The following is a 15,712-nucleotide window of genomic DNA, read 5'->3' as shown; positions in this document are numbered from 1 at the left end:
CTTCTTACCTCTGGAGGGACTTTGCTACAAACTGAAGCTCTGAACAAGGACTGAGGACCCATCCCAGTGGGGGATGTACTCCAGAGACTTGATTTGAACCTGCAGTTTACTCCATCACTGCTACAAGCCTGAACTAAGAACTTTGCCATTACTGTATGTGATTGATTCCATATAACCAATTCTAGCTCTCATCTCTTTTTCCCTTTATGAATAAACCTTTAGATTTTAGATTCTAAAGGATTGGCAACAGTGTGATTTGTGGGTAAGATCTGATTTGTATATTGACCTGGGTCTGGGGCTTGATTCTTTGGAATCGAGAGAACCGTTTTCTTTTATTGGAGTGTTGGTTTTCATAACCATTCATCCCCAGGACAAGTGGCACTGGTGAGGATACTGGGAGAGTCTAAGGAAATTGCTTGTGTGACTTGTGGTTAGCCAGTGGGGTGAAACCAAAGTCCTCTTTGTCTGGCTGGTTTGGTTTTCCTCAGAGGTGGAAAACCCCCAGCCTTGGGCTGTAACTGCCCTGTTTAAGCAATTGGTCCTGAATTGGCACTCTCAGTTGGGTCCTGCCAGAACCGCATCGTCACATATGCCCACCTCCCGCCACACTGGGGCACTTACAGTGGCTGACGATGAAGTGCTCCATGTTGTCCTTCAGGCGGCAGGTGTCCTGCAGACGCTCAGCTGCCCTTTGGAGCAGATTCTCCTGCTCAGCTAACCTGGCCCTGAGTGCCAGGAGCTCGTCCTTCATTGCCTGCTCCTGAACAAGGTGGGTTACTGTGAACTACCGCAGCCTCTGCTGGAGGACAGACCCCACTGTAGGGGCCATGCGTAGGGAGCGGGGGCTAGCACCTTGCTCCCGCACACCCACAATGCGCAAGCCTCCCGTACTGCATGGATGGAGCAGTCCCCTAGCTGCTGGCAGCAGCAGGCCCTACGCCCTGTCTGATGTGTGATTGGGATGGTACCACCTGGGCGAGGAGAAACACCGTCCAGCCTTCCCACAGGAGCACCCAGCGGAGGGCTCCCTGCACCCAGGACTGCCCCGTCACCCAGACAGGCTCTTAATCCCCATCGGCTCACAAGATGCCTGGATGAGCCCTGCCCTCCCGTCCGTGGGAGCCCCTGACTCTTGGGGGCTGCCTGGGCGACCATGGGAGCGACATTGGCATGATCTGTGAGGAGTGCCGGGAGGGTGCCACTCACCGCAGTCTGGTGCTGGGCTGGGCTGGGGGCCGCTGGCAGGGCTCCTCTCCAGAAGGTGGTGAGCAGGGAGGCGCACTGCTCCAGGAGCTGATGCAGGGCACTCGCGGCGCTCAGGAGCTGCTGGATGCTGCCCCAGTCCAGGGCCTGGCAGAGAAGAGAAGACTTGTTGCAGATGCTGCCCTTCGGCTCAGTGGTCACAGCAAACTCAGAGCTCCAACGCGCCTGGCTTTCACGGGAGGGCACTGCCCAGCACAATGGCCCAGGTTCCTGATAGCCCGTTGCCAGGCTGGCCCCCCTCTGCAGCCAAAATAGCTCTGAAATCAGTCCTAGAAGTGATGGAGACAGGTCCTTCCCCGGGGCTGGCACCTCCACTGCCCTCGTGCTCTGGCCAGCCTAACAGTAAGCGCCCCGTCTCAGGGCACCCAGCTGAGTCCATCGGGCAGGGGATGGTCTCCCATGCACCCAGGTCTGGACAGACCCCCATGATCCTTTCCAGGGCCCCCCAGAGCCAGCGTTCCCAAGGAGAGCTGGAGGGGCCAGCCTGAAATGCTAGCTCTCTGGCTAGGACCATGAGAGTGGCGTTATGCAGGGCTCTGCCCGTTTCTCCCCTGATCCTTCCCTTCTCGACAGAGGGCTCAGAGCAGCCTGACCCTTCCTGATGTCCAGGGAGAATTACCTCGGTGCCACGGGGCTCCAGGCTGGGCATGGCTAGAGCTGGCCGCAGGAGAGAGGCCATCTGGTGGACCAGCGTTTTGCCCTCCAGGATCTGCTGCTTCAGGGTATAATAGTCATCCACGTGGCCAATGACCTGGCACCCGCCTTTGCTGGCAGATGAACTGCTTGGGGCATCTCCCGCTGGCGCAGGGGCACTCCTCCTCACCAGGGGGTCGTCCATGGGTGGCTCTGGAGCAAAGAGGGATCAGCACTGCTGGTGTCCCTGAGAGCCCATCAGGGCTGCATTAGCCCAGTGCCAGGCCCAGTGCCGGGGGGGGGGGTTAGCGCCAGCGTGTACATGCCCTGGCCTGGCACTTCCCGAGCCCCTCACTCCCCATGTGCCCCCAAGCAGCTTGTTCTGTTTGTGCAGACTGTCCTAGGAGCAGCAGGCCGCAATTTCCAGACATCACGAGGGAGGCTGGGCACCCCCAGTTTTGGAAGCCCCTGAGTCACCTTAGGTGGGCTGATTTCAGGTAGTGCTGGGCCCCTGCCCTGCCAAACCCAGGCCCCTCAACGTGGCTCAGGCTGGACTCCTGCAGTCACTAGCCATCTCTGAAGCTCTCGGCCATGACCTTTCCCTAACATGCAACCTGCAGCTCTACATTGCCCCAGCCCTCACATCGCTACTTCTCCAGGCGGCACAGGGCCAGCTCTCCTAGCCTCCACACTTCGCATTGTCCTCCTCTGAGCTCAGCACCCCCGCTCCGATCCTGCTGCACGCCCGGCTCTGATGGGCCACCAGAACGCCATGCTGTATGGCTCCCACCGAGAACCTGCCACCTGCAGACCCAGCCTCTCTGGGGGAGGGGTGCCCGCTGTGGCTTTGCACTCCTCTGGTTCCCTGCTGGCATCCCAGCAAAAGGGCACAGCTTGAGATGCCCCACAAGACATGGACAAAATGCAGCATTCACCCAGAGCAAGAGACGAAGGGAAATGCTCTCGTGCCTTGGCCTCGTGACAAGGGGAGTGTGAAACCCAGACCCAGGGAATGCGGGGCTGGGATGCCCCTTGCAAAATGGGACCCACATGCTCTTCAAATCCAAGGCTCCCAGAACCATCTCCCCAGAAGGTGCTGGCCTCTCTCTGCTCCCTGTGAAGTCTCTGCCTCAGGCCTGGAGGGTCTCTCTAGCTCGGTGGGTTTCAACCTGTGGCCCACAGACCCCTGAGGGCTGCAGACTATGGCTAAGATTTCCAAAGAGGTCTGTATCGCCATTAAAAACATTTTAGGAGTCCACAAAGGGTGAAAACCCCTGGGCTAGCTCAAGCAGGAATTCCTGGGGAAGGGTCTCCGGCCCATGCTATGCAGGAGATGGTCCCTCCCAGCCTTAACACTTAGTGTGTGAGCAACTGACTCCCTCTTTTGGGCTCCCAGCCCCGGAGCGCTCTGAGCGTCCCACCCTCGCTGCCCATAGGGCCTGGCTTGTGCCGCCCGCACTCCAGGACCCTCCACAGCAGTGGCCCCGCTCTTCCATGGGGGACGGGGCGCATCCATTACCTTTCATCCGGTGGGCGAGTGGGGCTGGACCGCTGAGCAGGGCGGGTGGGGAGAGGGGAGCTGGGGAGCTCATGCCAACATCCCGAACTGGAGGAGAAGGGCTGGAGTCTGCAAAGGTGAGACAACAAAGGGTCCATTTACCAGGTTAATGGCACTTCTGCCAGGCATCAGGGTGCCCAAGGGGCCAGCAGGGTCCACACAGTGCCCTGGGGCTGGTGCAGCCTCTCTTACCTTGGAAGGGCTGCCAGTCGGGCATAGCCTGGTGGGCGGCGAAGAGGGGGGCAGCGCTTCCCTCTGGCTGCTGCCGTGCCAGCTGCTGCCTCAGAGCGCTGTTCACCTGGATGCCGCGTAGCAGCTGCCTGCGTAGAGTTCGCACCTCTGCCAGGAGGGCACCCAGCTCGCTGCTGGAAGGTGGTCTGCGATGCGCATCTCCGTTGCAGGCTGCCAACACACACAGCTGCTCTGTCGCCAGCCGCGCCTTCCACCCCCTGCACGCTGGTGTGCTGCCCCCCACTGCACCTGCAGCCCCATGGATCCTCCCATCCCCAGCCACCATGGGCAGTGAAGGGCAGCCCTCAACCAGCCCCGGCTTAGCATGGTGACACGCTGGGGCACGAAAAGGCTGCTTGGTGTGCTTGGTGCCCGGCCACATCAGTGTGGGGTTGAGGAGCAGGGTGCGGAGCGCCAAGGCGGTGAGAAACATGCAGGGATGGGGTCACCAGCCCAACCCAGCCCAGCCACTGGCGGGGTCACAGGGACAGAAATCTCAATACACTGCGGTCTGGAGATGCACAGCCAGGCCCCCAAAGGGCCTGAGCTCTGCCCAGCAGCTCCCACGGGACCCGGCTTGCATCTCAAGGGTTCAAGGTGTTAATGACCATCCCCCCAACCACAAAGTTCCCAGCAGAAACCTCAGCTCTGTCCTGTAGTGACACCACACAGGGGCGGGGCACAAAACCCCACGGGTCTGGAAATCAGCTGTGGGCCATGAGCCTGGCCCTGGCAAGGTCCCCAGTGTAGGGCCTGTGCTGGGACCCCTCATGGGCTTGGGGACACCGACACCAGCCAGCAAGTGAGTGACATCAGCTATTGGGACACTCAACCTCAGCTCCATTGTAGCTGTCTGGGCATCAACCCACAGGCCAGCAGCTGCTGTAACGGCTGGTAGGCGCAGGGGCTGTTTGCCCTGGTGGGAGAGGTAGCACGGATCCTGGACAGGTTGGGGGATGGGAGGGGAGGGCAGGGCAGATCTTGGACTAGGTAGGATGGGGAGGGTGGGGAGTCCCTGGCTCACAGGTGATCTGGGTGGGAGGCGTGGGGCAGGGGGAAACCTGGGGGGGGGGGCGGTGGCTGAGCTCAGGCCCAGGCAATGCAGGAAGCTGCTTCCTTCCCCACATCTGAGTCTGGTATGGGGCTGTCAAACATACAGCTATGGGTAGCACAAAATCCCTCCTTTACCTGTAAAGGGTTAAGAAGCTCAAATAACCTGGTTGGCACCTGGCCAAAAGGACCAATAAGGGGAGAAGATACTTTCAAATCTGTGGGGGAAGGTTTTTTGTTTTGTTCTCTTTGTTGTTCTCTCCGGGTCAGCGAGGAACCAGGGCAGGGAAAATACATCTCCCAAAGCCATATCTGAATTAAGCATCTAAGATTACAAATTGTAAGTAATAGAAAGGAAATGCGTTAGATTATCTTTTGTTTGTGAATTTTCCCTAGGTTAAGAGGGAGGTTTATTCCTGGTTTTTTTGGTAACTTTAAAGTTTTGCTTAGAGGGGAATCCTCTGTGTTTTGAATCTGACTACCCTGTAAAATTATCTTCCATCCTGATTTTACAGAGGTGCTTCTTTGACTTTTTCTTTATAATAAAGTTCTGCTTTTAAGAACCTGACTGGGTTTTGGCTGGTCTGTGCCCATCTTGTTAACCTATTTGGCTGGTATATTATTCTCAAGCCTCCCCAGGAAAGGGGGTGAAGGGGCATGGAGGATATTTTGGGGAAACAGGAACTCCATGTGGTTCTTTTCCTAAATCTTTGTCTAACTCACTTGGTGGTGGCAGCGATACCGTTCCAAGGACAAGGAAGAATTTGTGCCTTGGGGAAGTTTTTAATCTAAGCTGGTAGAGATAAGCTTAGGGGGTCTTTCATGCGGATCCCCACATCTGTACCCTAGAGTTCAGAGTGGGGAGGGAATCCTGACAGGGGCATTCTGCACCCAACCTGGGGGACCATCTCTGGGGGGCTCCCCACTGCAGGCAGGTGGGACCTCACCACGGGGGTGGACACAGCATGGGGCTCTAGGGAGCTCAGGGGACAGGGCTGGAGCTGGCTACACCCACCATGGCCTGACCCCATCCCAGGTCTCTGTCCCTGCCCAGAGCCCAGCAGCTGGCTGGCATGGGGGGTGGTGCCCCCACCTGGAACCCGGCACCTGAGGAGGGCAGCCAGGACACCCACCCCAGCACCAAACACGGTGCTTCCCCAAGGGGACAGCGGGCAGGACAGACAGACTCATGGACAGAGCTGGTTATAAATCCATGGGGTTGCTCTGATGGCCAGACACAGCAGAGGCCTGGGTGGACAGGCCTGTGGATTCCCAAGACAGGCCAGCCCTGCAGCGCCACCAGGCGTGCCACCCTGCTGCTGGGGCAAGGCTGGGTGTGTGCCCCCTGCCATCAGCGCCACAGGGTGGGTCTGAGATGGCACCGTTGGGCTTGTTTGGGAGTAAGACAGTTGGTCAATTCAAGCACACTGAGACACGGGGCCACGCTCTAACCAGTAGAAGGCACTGCCCCCGCTCCAGAGTCAAGGGCTGCATTGAGCTTCTCCAGATGGGCTCCCCAGGTCAGAGGGGGGCCTGGGCGGCAAGGGGGACAGCAGGGCCTCCAGAACCAGGGCGCTGGGGCACATGAGAGGGCACAGCTGGCCCCAGCACGGCAGACCGGGCAGGACTGGCTGGCACGTACCTGAGGGAGCCGCCTGGGAGGAGCTGGAAAGGGTCTCATGGATGCGCAGCTCAGCACAGAGGGCCTGGCAGAGCCGCTGGTTCTCCTCGCACTGCTGCTGAAGGAGCGGCACCGTGCGCTCCAGCCTGCAGAGACAGAGCAGCCGGGGTCAGAGGGGCACGCTGCCCTCCCAACGCCCCTCTCCTGCTGACCACCCCCCCATGATGTTACAGAGAAAGGCAGTGACGTCACAGCCCCTCGGCAGTGGTGCCATGACACACCCAAGTGGGCTGGGACCCTGTGCCCCTGGGACGCTGCTCAGCTGGCCAGAGGGCCAGCCTGCACGCTGTGTGATTGTGGCCACACCCCACCCAGTGCCACGCCTCAGGGCTCTGAGACACACACCCGTCCCCCATGCCTGGCACCCCAACCCCCACCTGTGGTTGTTCTCCTGGAGAGCCAGCCGCTCCTCCCGCAGCTGACGGCCGCTCTGCCGCTGCTCTGCCAGCTCCTGTGCCAGCATCCGGTTCTCCGCCTCGGCCTTCTGCAGCCTACAGCGCGTGGCCTCACGCAGCCGCTCCAGCTCTGGGGGGAGAGCCCCATTACCTGACGCCACAGAGGGGAGGGGAGAGCCCTGTTACCCGCCACCCCGGGGGAGGGGAGAGCCCCGTTACCTGATGCCCCAGGTGGGGAGGGGAGAGCCCCGTTAGCTGCCACCCCGGGGGAGGGGAGAACCCTGTTACCACCAAGCCCCGTTACCTGCCGCCCGTTACCCAGGGAAGGTGGAGGAGGGGAGAGCCCCGTTACCTGGCAGCGGGGGGTGGGGGTGGGGAGCAAAGCCCAACAGTAATGGCCAAGGTGGTGAATGGGGCTACGGCAGGGGAGGGGCCATGTGCCTGGAGTGGGCAGGGCCCAGTGCCACATGGCAGCGCCAGTAGGACGCTTGATGCCCACAGAGGTAGGACTGTGCCCAAGGGGATAGCACCTTCTCATGCACCAGCCCTGTTCTCCAATCCGCATCCACAGAGCAGGGAGCTGTAGGAGCCGCAGCCACCAACACGCCCTGTTGGGGGGCGGATCGGGGTGGCCCCTAACAAAGGAGCGAGGCCCAGCTGGGTCTGGTGGGTCTCCTGCAATTAGGGTGACCAGATGTCCCGATTTTATAGGGACAGTTCCGATTTTTGGGTCTTTTTCTAATATAGGCTCCTATTATCCCCCACCCCGTCCCGATTTTTCACACTTGCTGTCTGGTCACCCTAGCTGTGATTCTGGGCCCCCAGGAGCGGGGTCTGCCTCACACATAGAGAGAGCCCAGATCTAGAGCCGGTGCTGGCTGGCACTCAGCGGCTGCCCTTGGGCTGCACCCCCTGCAGAGGGGCTTGTGCCAGGCAGTGTGTGGCTGGCCGCCCCATGCCCCTACCTCTGGAGAGGTGAGCAAACTGGAGCTGCAGGCTCTGGTTCTCCTCCCGCAGGGCTTGGGTCTCGCTGCTCAGTGAGGATGCAGACTCCAACCCCTGGATGTAGATGTTGGTGGGATACCCTGGAACAGAAGCAGCCGTGACGTCCAGGGCAAAGCTGCCAACGCTCCCTGCAGGAGCCCCTGGGCCTCTCCCAGAGTCTGCGCCAACTGCCCACTGCTGTGCCCGAAGGAAGCCCTGGGCACTCCACCTCCAGGCTGGCCACCCACCCGCGCTGAGCCCACACTGATAGGAGGAGAGAGGACGGGACGGCTGTGGAAAAGAAACGGCTCAGCCCCATAAGGAGTCCCCCACCAGGATCAGGCCCTGGGAAATGGGGGCAGGGAGCGGGGTGCAGAGAGCTGAGCCCCAGCCATACCCCTCCCTCCCAGGGAAGGAGATGTGCCCACCCACCTCAGGAGCTTCACTCTAGGGACTTGAGCAGACAACAGCAACCCCTCTCTGAGCCCCCCGTGCACCTCTCTGCCCCACTCCCTTTGGGTATTGAGATTGCCGGGTACCCCGCCCAGATCCACACCCTGTGATTTTTGGGCAGGGCTTCTTGGGTACCTCCTCCCTCCCCCACCCCGGATCCCTACCCCAAACTCTCTGGGCCCATGGGGTGCTGGGTTTCCCTCACCCTGAATCCCTGCCCCATACTCTCTGGGCACAGGGGGTTCCACCCCTCCCCCCGCTCACTCTCCCACACCTTCTGGGCACAGGGGGTTCTGGGCTCCCCCCAGTCACTCCCCCACACCCTCTGGGCACAGAGTGTGCTGTGCCCTGTGTGCTGGGGCCATGGAGCACCCTGAAGCCCCGTCCCGTACCATTGCCCTTGGCGGTGGTGGCGAGGCGTTTCTCCAGCTGCTCCCGCAGCCGGTCGTTGATGCAGATGGATTCCTCCAGGCGCTGGCGCAGGCTGCGGATCTCTGCCAGGTGTCCTTCCAGCAAGTCAGCACCTGCACCCGCCGGGTGAACAGAGAGCTGAGTGGGACACCAGGGCTCAGCCGGGAGTAGGCCAGGAGGGCACGATGCTTCCTGAGCACCACGGCCACTTCCCTGCATGGGCTGGCCCCTGTCCCCTGCGGCCCATGGAGCAGGACGAAAGCAAAGGGAGCTGGTTACAGACAGGCTGGGGGTGCTACAGGACAGAGGGCACACGGCCCCTTTCACACCTCCCCCAGGACACCCACCAGACCGCTCTCCCTACAACGACACAGTTCTGCCCTCCCACAGCCCACGGCTCCTCCCATCCCCGTGGCGCGGCTCTTACCCGTCAGAGCCGGATGGCTGGCCGGATACCCAGAGGGTAAGTGCCCATAGAGGGCCCCCATGGGAGGCTGGGCCCAGAGGGGGTTGCTCTCCAGGAAGGCAGCCCCTGCTTTCCTGTCCAGCTGGGCGGAGCTCTGCAGCGGGCAAGACTGTGGGGTGAGATGGGGAACGTGGAGACAGCGGGAGGTGCTGGCTTCCCCGAAGTCGCTGGTCAGTGGCAATGGTTTGACTGGTGGTGCGGCAAGAGGTCCCCCTAGATAGACGTGGACAGAAGTGGGTCTGGGGCCCACAGGAGGGCAGGGCTGGGTGCCACCCTGGGGATGAAGGCAGGACCTGTCCCAGAGAGACTGCCCAGAGAAGGTGCCTGGACAGGAAGGCCCTAAGTGCACGTGCCCAGCTCAGAGCCACTCGCGGCTCTGCTGAGAGCCACCCAGGGACACCTTCCCCACTTGCCCTGGGGCCCTGGCTCACCCTGGCAGCCCAAAACACTCCCAACAAGACACCCCAGGAAGTCCCCCAGTGCTCACAGCCTCCCCACTGACGCAAGGCCCCAGGCAGAAAAGTGTGGGTCAGAGCAGTGCATCCATTGCCCCTATGCTGCCAGATGGGGCCTGGACTCTCAGGTTGGGGGAGGGGTCTTGCTCCTCTTGCAGGCTCTTTGTTGGCCCACTGGCCATAATCCCAGAGGCAACCTCAGCAGCCCAGACGGTCAGTGCCTCTGCCCAGAGGCCTGTCTGCAGACCAGGGCACACTCACAGATACAATTGCGACTGTCCATTCTGCCCTGCTCCATAGCCAGGCCAGAGAGCCCCCGCGCCGCTCCTCCATCCAGCCCAGAACCCGTAGGAGTGCTGTGCCCGCTACGCCCCATTCCCAGTACAGCCCACTGGCACCCGAGGGCAGCTCCCACGTCACACCAGGTGAGGCAGCCGATGTCCCCGCTGCGAAGCACAATGCCCCGTGACACACATCGCAAAGCACTGCAAGCTGGACCACGCCGTGGCACCGACCCACTGGCAGGTACCAAGCTGAGCCAACACGCTGCCATGCATTGGCGAGGGCTGGGGGCAAGCAGCAAGAGACAGAGGCCGGGGTATCAGGCCAACAAGCCAAGAGCAGGTGGGGAGCCCAGCGCCTTCCCAGCCAGCCAGCCCAGCACCAGCCTGCGTTGGGCCGGCACCAAACGCATCAGCAATGGGGCTGGGCAGCTCAGAGGAATTGGGGAAAGGGAGACACCCACGGTCAGTCCAATCCAGCCCCACTCAGCTGGGATATGCCCCTCCAGTGCCTGTGAGGTGAAATGAGTCAGGGGGTCTCAGCACAGATCCTAGTGACCCCAGACAGCCGCCCCACCTCAGCCAGCCCCATCTAGCCCCACCACTGGCTATCTTGGCAGAGGAGCCAGACGCTGAGTTGAGCCCTGCCAGAGCCAGGCTGGGCACATGGGCTGGGGCTCCTTGGCAGACGCCAGGCATACCTGGGCTCTAGCATCAGGAGGGTTTCTCAGGTCCTGCCACTCTGTAGCCTGAAACCCACTCTGCTCAGCCACGTTGGGGCCTGGCATGATCCCTCCACACACTATGGGGCTGGAGGATCCCTCTCTCAGCGCCTACCCCGCCCCCAGTCTCTACACTATGGATATGCAAGGGGGGGAGGTCCCTCTCTCAGCTCCTATCCCCCCCAGTCTCCACAGTAGGCAGGAGGGATCCCCCCCTCCAAGTTCCCAGCCCTGCTCCCCCAGTCCGTCTGCATAAGCAGCTTCTCCCCACCTGTCCTGAAGCTGGGAATGACTATTTCTCCAGTCTCCTCCCCGTGCCGTGCCCACCCCCCAGCCACCTGCCCCCTCCCACCTCAGCCTTGCTGGTGCTTGTGGGCCCAGGCCAGCTGATGCCTCTCTCCTGCCTCCCCACTTGGGAATGGGGCTGCAGCAGGAGCAGCTGGTTGGGTGAGGACAGCGTGTGCCCAGGACAGACAGACAGAGCAGGCATGGGGGGCTGCGAAAGCCATGCAGAGCCACGTGCCAGGGGGAGGCAGAAGAATCAAGCCAGAGGCGCTCACTTTCTCCCAGCTGCTTCTGCAGCATGTGCAGTTCCTGCTGCACCTCAGCCAAGGAGAAGACAGGCGTCCCGCAGCAGCCCAGGAGAGCAGGGCGGGCGGGAGGAGGAGGGCCGAAAGGCAGGAAGGCAGATGGCCCAGGGGCAGGCGTCAGAGGGACGCTCAGTGGCTTGGACAAGGAGTCAAAATGCAACCCTGGAGATGGGAGAGAGAGCAGAGATGGGGAGAGAGATTAGCTGGGCTCGGGGTGCAGCTGGCACTGGGGCAGCCCGGAAAATCCCCCCTGGGGCAGCCCGGAAAAGGCAGCACTGCACCTCCCACAGCCATACCAGCCCCCTGACAACTGGGGCCAGGCTGCACTGCACCCCCAGGACAGTACCGGCCCCCCGGCAATGGGGGCCAGGCTGCACTGCGTCCTGCAGGTCCATACCAGCCCCCCAACAACCAGAGCCAGGCCCACCACGCCCACCACGGCCCTACCGGCCCAACAACAACTGGGGCCAGGCCTAGGGTTGCCAACTTTCTAATCGCACAAAACCGAACACCCTAACCTCGCCTCTTCCCCAAGGCCCCACCCCCTTCCCCGCCCACTCGCTACATTCCCCCTCCCTCGGTGGCTCACTCTCCCCGACCCTCACTCACTTTCACTGGGCTGGGGCAAGGGGTTGGGATGCAGGAGGGAGTGAGGGCTCTGGGGTGGGACCAGAAATGAGGGATTCAGGGCATGGAAGAGGGTGAGGGCTCCGGCTGGGGGTGCAGGCTCTGAGGTGAGGCTGGGGGTGAGGTGTTTGGGGTACAGGAAGGGGCTCCATAGCAGCCTGGTCAGTGGTGCTGACTGGAGCTGCCAGGGTCCCTTTTCGACTGGGTGTTGAAAACCAGACACCTGGTCACCCTAGCCAGGCAGCACTGCACCCCCCAGGGCCCTACCAGCCCCCCGACAACTGGGGCCAGGCTGCACTGCACCCCCCAGGGCCCTACCAGCCCCCCGACAACTGGGGCCAGGCTGCACTGCACCCCCCAGGGCCCTATCAGCCCCCTGACAACTGAAGCCAGGCAGCACTGCACCCCCCAGGGCCCTACCAGCCCCCCGACAACTGGGGCCAGGCTGCACTGCACCCCCCAGGGCCCTACCGGCCCCCCGACAACTGGGGCCAGGCTGCACTGTGTCCCCCAGGGCCCTACCGGCCCCCCGACAACTGGGGCCAGGCCACACCATGCCCACCAGGGCCGTACCAGCACCCTGACGACTGAGTGATGCCACACCCATCCCCAGAGCCATACTGGTGCCCGACAACTGGGACCAGGCTGCACTGCACCCCCCAGGGCCGTACCAGCACCCTGATGATTAGGGCCAGGCCACACCATGCTCATCGGGGCCATACCGCTCCCCTGACGACAGGGGTGATGCCGCACCATACCCACCAGGGCCTATTGGCCCCCCGACAGCTGGGGCCAGATCACACCACGTCCCCAAAGGCCCTACTTGCCCCCTGATGACTGGGGCCAGGCTGCACCCTGCCCACCACAGCCGGCCCAGCCCTCCAACAACTAGGGCCAGGCCACACTGTGTCCACTGCAGTCGGACTGGCCCCCCGACTACAGGAGCTGGCCACACTGTGCCTCTTAGGGCTGTACTGGCCCCTGACACCTGAGGAAAGGCCATGCCATGCCCCCCTGGCCATACCGGCCTCGACTATTGGGGCTGGCCACACCATGCCTCTCAGGGCAACAACTGGGGCCAGGCCATGCCATTCACCCCACAGCCATACCAGGCCCCTGACAACTGGGGTGAGGCCGCATCGTGCTTCTTGTGGCCATCCTGACAACCGAGGGGAGACCATGCCATGCATCCCATGGTCATTACAGCCCTCCAACAGGGCAAGAACACTCCACACATCCCATGGCCATCTCAGTGCCCCTCCCGCCCCGCAACCAGGGGAGGCCACACCACCCCATGCTGCATCTCCCATGACCTCCTCAACCCTGTGACAACCAGGGGACAGCTGCACTGCACCTCCAGCAGTTGTCCCTGCCCCTACGGCCTGCAGCCATCAGGGCTGGCCCCGCCACAGGGGTGAATCTGAGGAAATGGAGTTCCCCACGACTGACATATGCCAGGGGCCTGGCCTGGCCCACTGGCTGTGACTCCTGCCTCAGAGGGAACACGGCCCTGAGCTAAACCGAAGCCGTCCCTTATCGCATATCCCCCATTGGCCCCACGCTGCCTCCCGCACTCCAGCAGGTGCACACCTTGGCACGGACGCCAGCTCCGACAGAGCCTTGCAGCGCTCACACACTCTGCGCCCACCTAACAATCCCCTAGTGCCTTTCTTCAGCAACAGGCCAGGCCCAGTCGATCCAGGGTGGGGACGCTGCTTCCGAACAGCCGCACAGAAATCCCGGAGACACAAACTCCTGCTTGTCCAGCCGAGGTGGAAACCCCAGCCAGTATCTGCTCCTGCTGCAGACAGCAGCCTGCTAGCGAACAGACCACCAAGCGCCACCTGCGCCAGGCTCCAGGCAGAGCCCCGCCAAGGCACCCGTTAGAGCCAGACTGGGATAGAGGCATGATCACCCCCTCAGGGTGACCAGCCCCCAGCCACGCTGTCCATGCCCCTAACCATCGTTCTCCCCCCCAACCCCACCCCAACACTCCCACATCCTGGCTCTCCCCCCACCCGCCATGTCTTCCAGCGCTGTTACACCCCAGCCCTGGGAAGGACACGGCAGTGGGAGAACAAGGTAAAATTCTCCATGCATGGCGGGCCAAGCCCTGCTCGAAGGAAGCCAAGGAGCCAGCCACGGTGGAGTCAGCTTCCACCCCTCTGCAAACGAGGGAGGGTTGGAGGGGGGCAGCTGTGGAGCAGCTTCCACCCCTGGGGACAGCCCCTCCAGGACTGGCCTCTGAGCTCTGCTAACCCCGCCTGCAAAGCCACTGTCTCTGCTGCAGCCCGGAGGCGGCCTGTACCTGTGCGTGTCTGGCCGCTGTCCATGGGAGGGTGCTGTGAAGATGGCCCAGTGGGGTAGCCTCTGATGGACTCTGCCGGAGCCTGGTGGGGTGCAGCGGTGGGGGATGGGTTGGATGCCAGAGCAGCAGGGTGAGTGACGTCTAGAGACCCACAGGCGAGAGAGAAAGGGTCACGTCAGAGAGCCGATGACAGTGCGGGCTCACGCACCAGCACCCAGCTGCATCCCTGGTGACTGGGGCAATAGCCACTGCAGCCCAGGCAGGTGTAGCGCCTCGATGGGACCCTCGCCCTGGGGAGGAAGTGAGTGACCCGAGCTCTCTAAAGCAGATGCAGACAGAGGAGACCAGCGTCTTGGCATTCTCCATAGAACAGCCCCTTGCTGACCTGAATCTGAATGGGCTAGGGAAGTGGGGTGTTTCCCCAAATTCCTACAGCACCCCGGCACAGACGGGAGATGCACACACATGGCCAGAGCCTGCCTCACAGACACCCGCTTGCTGGTCACATTGGGAAGCCTGGGCACCGCACCGAAAGAGGTTCTGCGTGGAACCCTGCAGTGGCTTCCTGGTGACACTGGGCAAGCTTCTTGGAATCTCTGGGCTGGATCCTGATCCCAGTTACACAAGTGTAAACCTACAGCAATCCCCCTAGCTCCAGCAGAGCCACTTCGGAGTCACACCAGAATCCAAATCAGGCCCGCCGTGCCTCAGTTTCATAATATGCAAAAAGGAAGCTACACAGCAGTACACCTCTCTGCAGTGTGTATCTTTGATCTATGGGGCTTCCCTAGCTATGGGACAGGGGCCGAGCCTGGCTATGGGACAGGGGCCGGTGTTTCAGCTATGAAACCCCCACAGCTGGCCCCCATCAATCGACTCAGGCTGCGGGGCTCTAACTAGGGTGACCAGATGTCTCGATTTTATAGGGACAGTCCCGATTTTTGGGTCTTTTTCTTATATAGGCTCCTATTACCCCCCACCTCTTATCCCAATTTTTCACACTTGCTGTCTGGTCACCCTAGCTCTAACACTGCGGTGTAGATGTCTGAGTGTGGGCCCCAGGTCCCTCCCCACTTGCGGGGTTTCAAAACAGCCCCCTAGCCTGAGCCCCATGGGCCAGCTGCGTGTGTCTGCAGCCTGGACATCCTCACTAGTATGCAGAGCGAAGCCCAAGGGGGCCCTGAGACACTGCTGTAATAGCCCGCATGGTCCCTTTTGGGGGGGTGGGGGGGAAGGAATGAAGAGGGCTCAGCTATGCCCAATGGGGTGTGGCTGTGACATCATCCAAGAGGCCCAGGCAATTGGGAGGCAGCTGTGGGTAATCAGTGTCCCAGCAGATCCTGCCAGGGGATTGGCCTGTCTAGGGGCTACCAGTCAAGTGTGCCAGCGGGGTGTGGCTTGTGAAGCCCTCTAGCTGTCCTGCATAGCCCCTGCTGGTGCGCTCCAAAAGTTGCCTAGTGCGAGTTAAAGGGGTCTCTGGCTGCGTGCACTAGGCACCTTTTGGAGCACACCAGCAGGGTCTAGGCAGGGCAGTCAGAGTGCAAAACACCTTTTAAAAGTCACATCCCTCTGGGCTGCTTTGCCATACCATGTAGACAAGCCCC

At 61.7% G+C, this 15,712-nt stretch overlaps 1 protein-coding gene across 17 annotated transcripts in view; it reads right to left on the bottom strand.

Moving 5' to 3' along the window:
• Positions 1-15,712, bottom strand: part of LOC120370264 (myomegalin-like) — a 163,678-nt gene that overhangs the window by 7,537 nt on the left and 140,429 nt on the right. For 11 of the 17 annotated variants that reach the window (XM_039484680.1, XM_039484685.1, XM_039484688.1 and 8 more), the window contains 12 exons: positions 14,109-14,249; positions 11,144-11,335; positions 9,087-9,338; positions 8,641-8,772; positions 7,777-7,896; positions 6,794-6,962; positions 6,378-6,502; positions 3,647-3,856; positions 3,416-3,523; positions 1,883-2,109; positions 1,207-1,350; positions 622-760 (listed from right to left, as the gene is read on the bottom strand). In XM_039484680.1, the coding sequence (XP_039340614.1) occupies positions 622-760; positions 1,207-1,350; positions 1,883-2,109; positions 3,416-3,523; positions 3,647-3,856; positions 6,378-6,502; positions 6,794-6,962; positions 7,777-7,896; positions 8,641-8,772; positions 9,087-9,338; positions 11,144-11,335; positions 14,109-14,249 (1,959 nt within the window). The remainder of the gene's footprint in view (positions 1-621; positions 761-1,206; positions 1,351-1,882; positions 2,110-3,415; positions 3,524-3,646; positions 3,857-6,377; positions 6,503-6,793; positions 6,963-7,776; positions 7,897-8,640; positions 8,773-9,086; positions 9,339-11,143; positions 11,336-14,108; positions 14,250-15,712) is intronic. The other 6 variants (XM_039484677.1, XM_039484678.1, XM_039484674.1 and 3 more) reach the window with 5 other exon arrangements.

This window comes from Mauremys reevesii, linkage group 8, assembly GCF_016161935.1.
Source record: "Mauremys reevesii isolate NIE-2019 linkage group 8, ASM1616193v1, whole genome shotgun sequence".
In the NCBI taxonomy this organism is placed as follows: Eukaryota; Metazoa; Chordata; order Testudines; family Geoemydidae; genus Mauremys; species Mauremys reevesii.
Note: the sequence above shows the minus strand (reverse complement) of the source record. Positions and strands in the feature narration are given on the sequence as shown.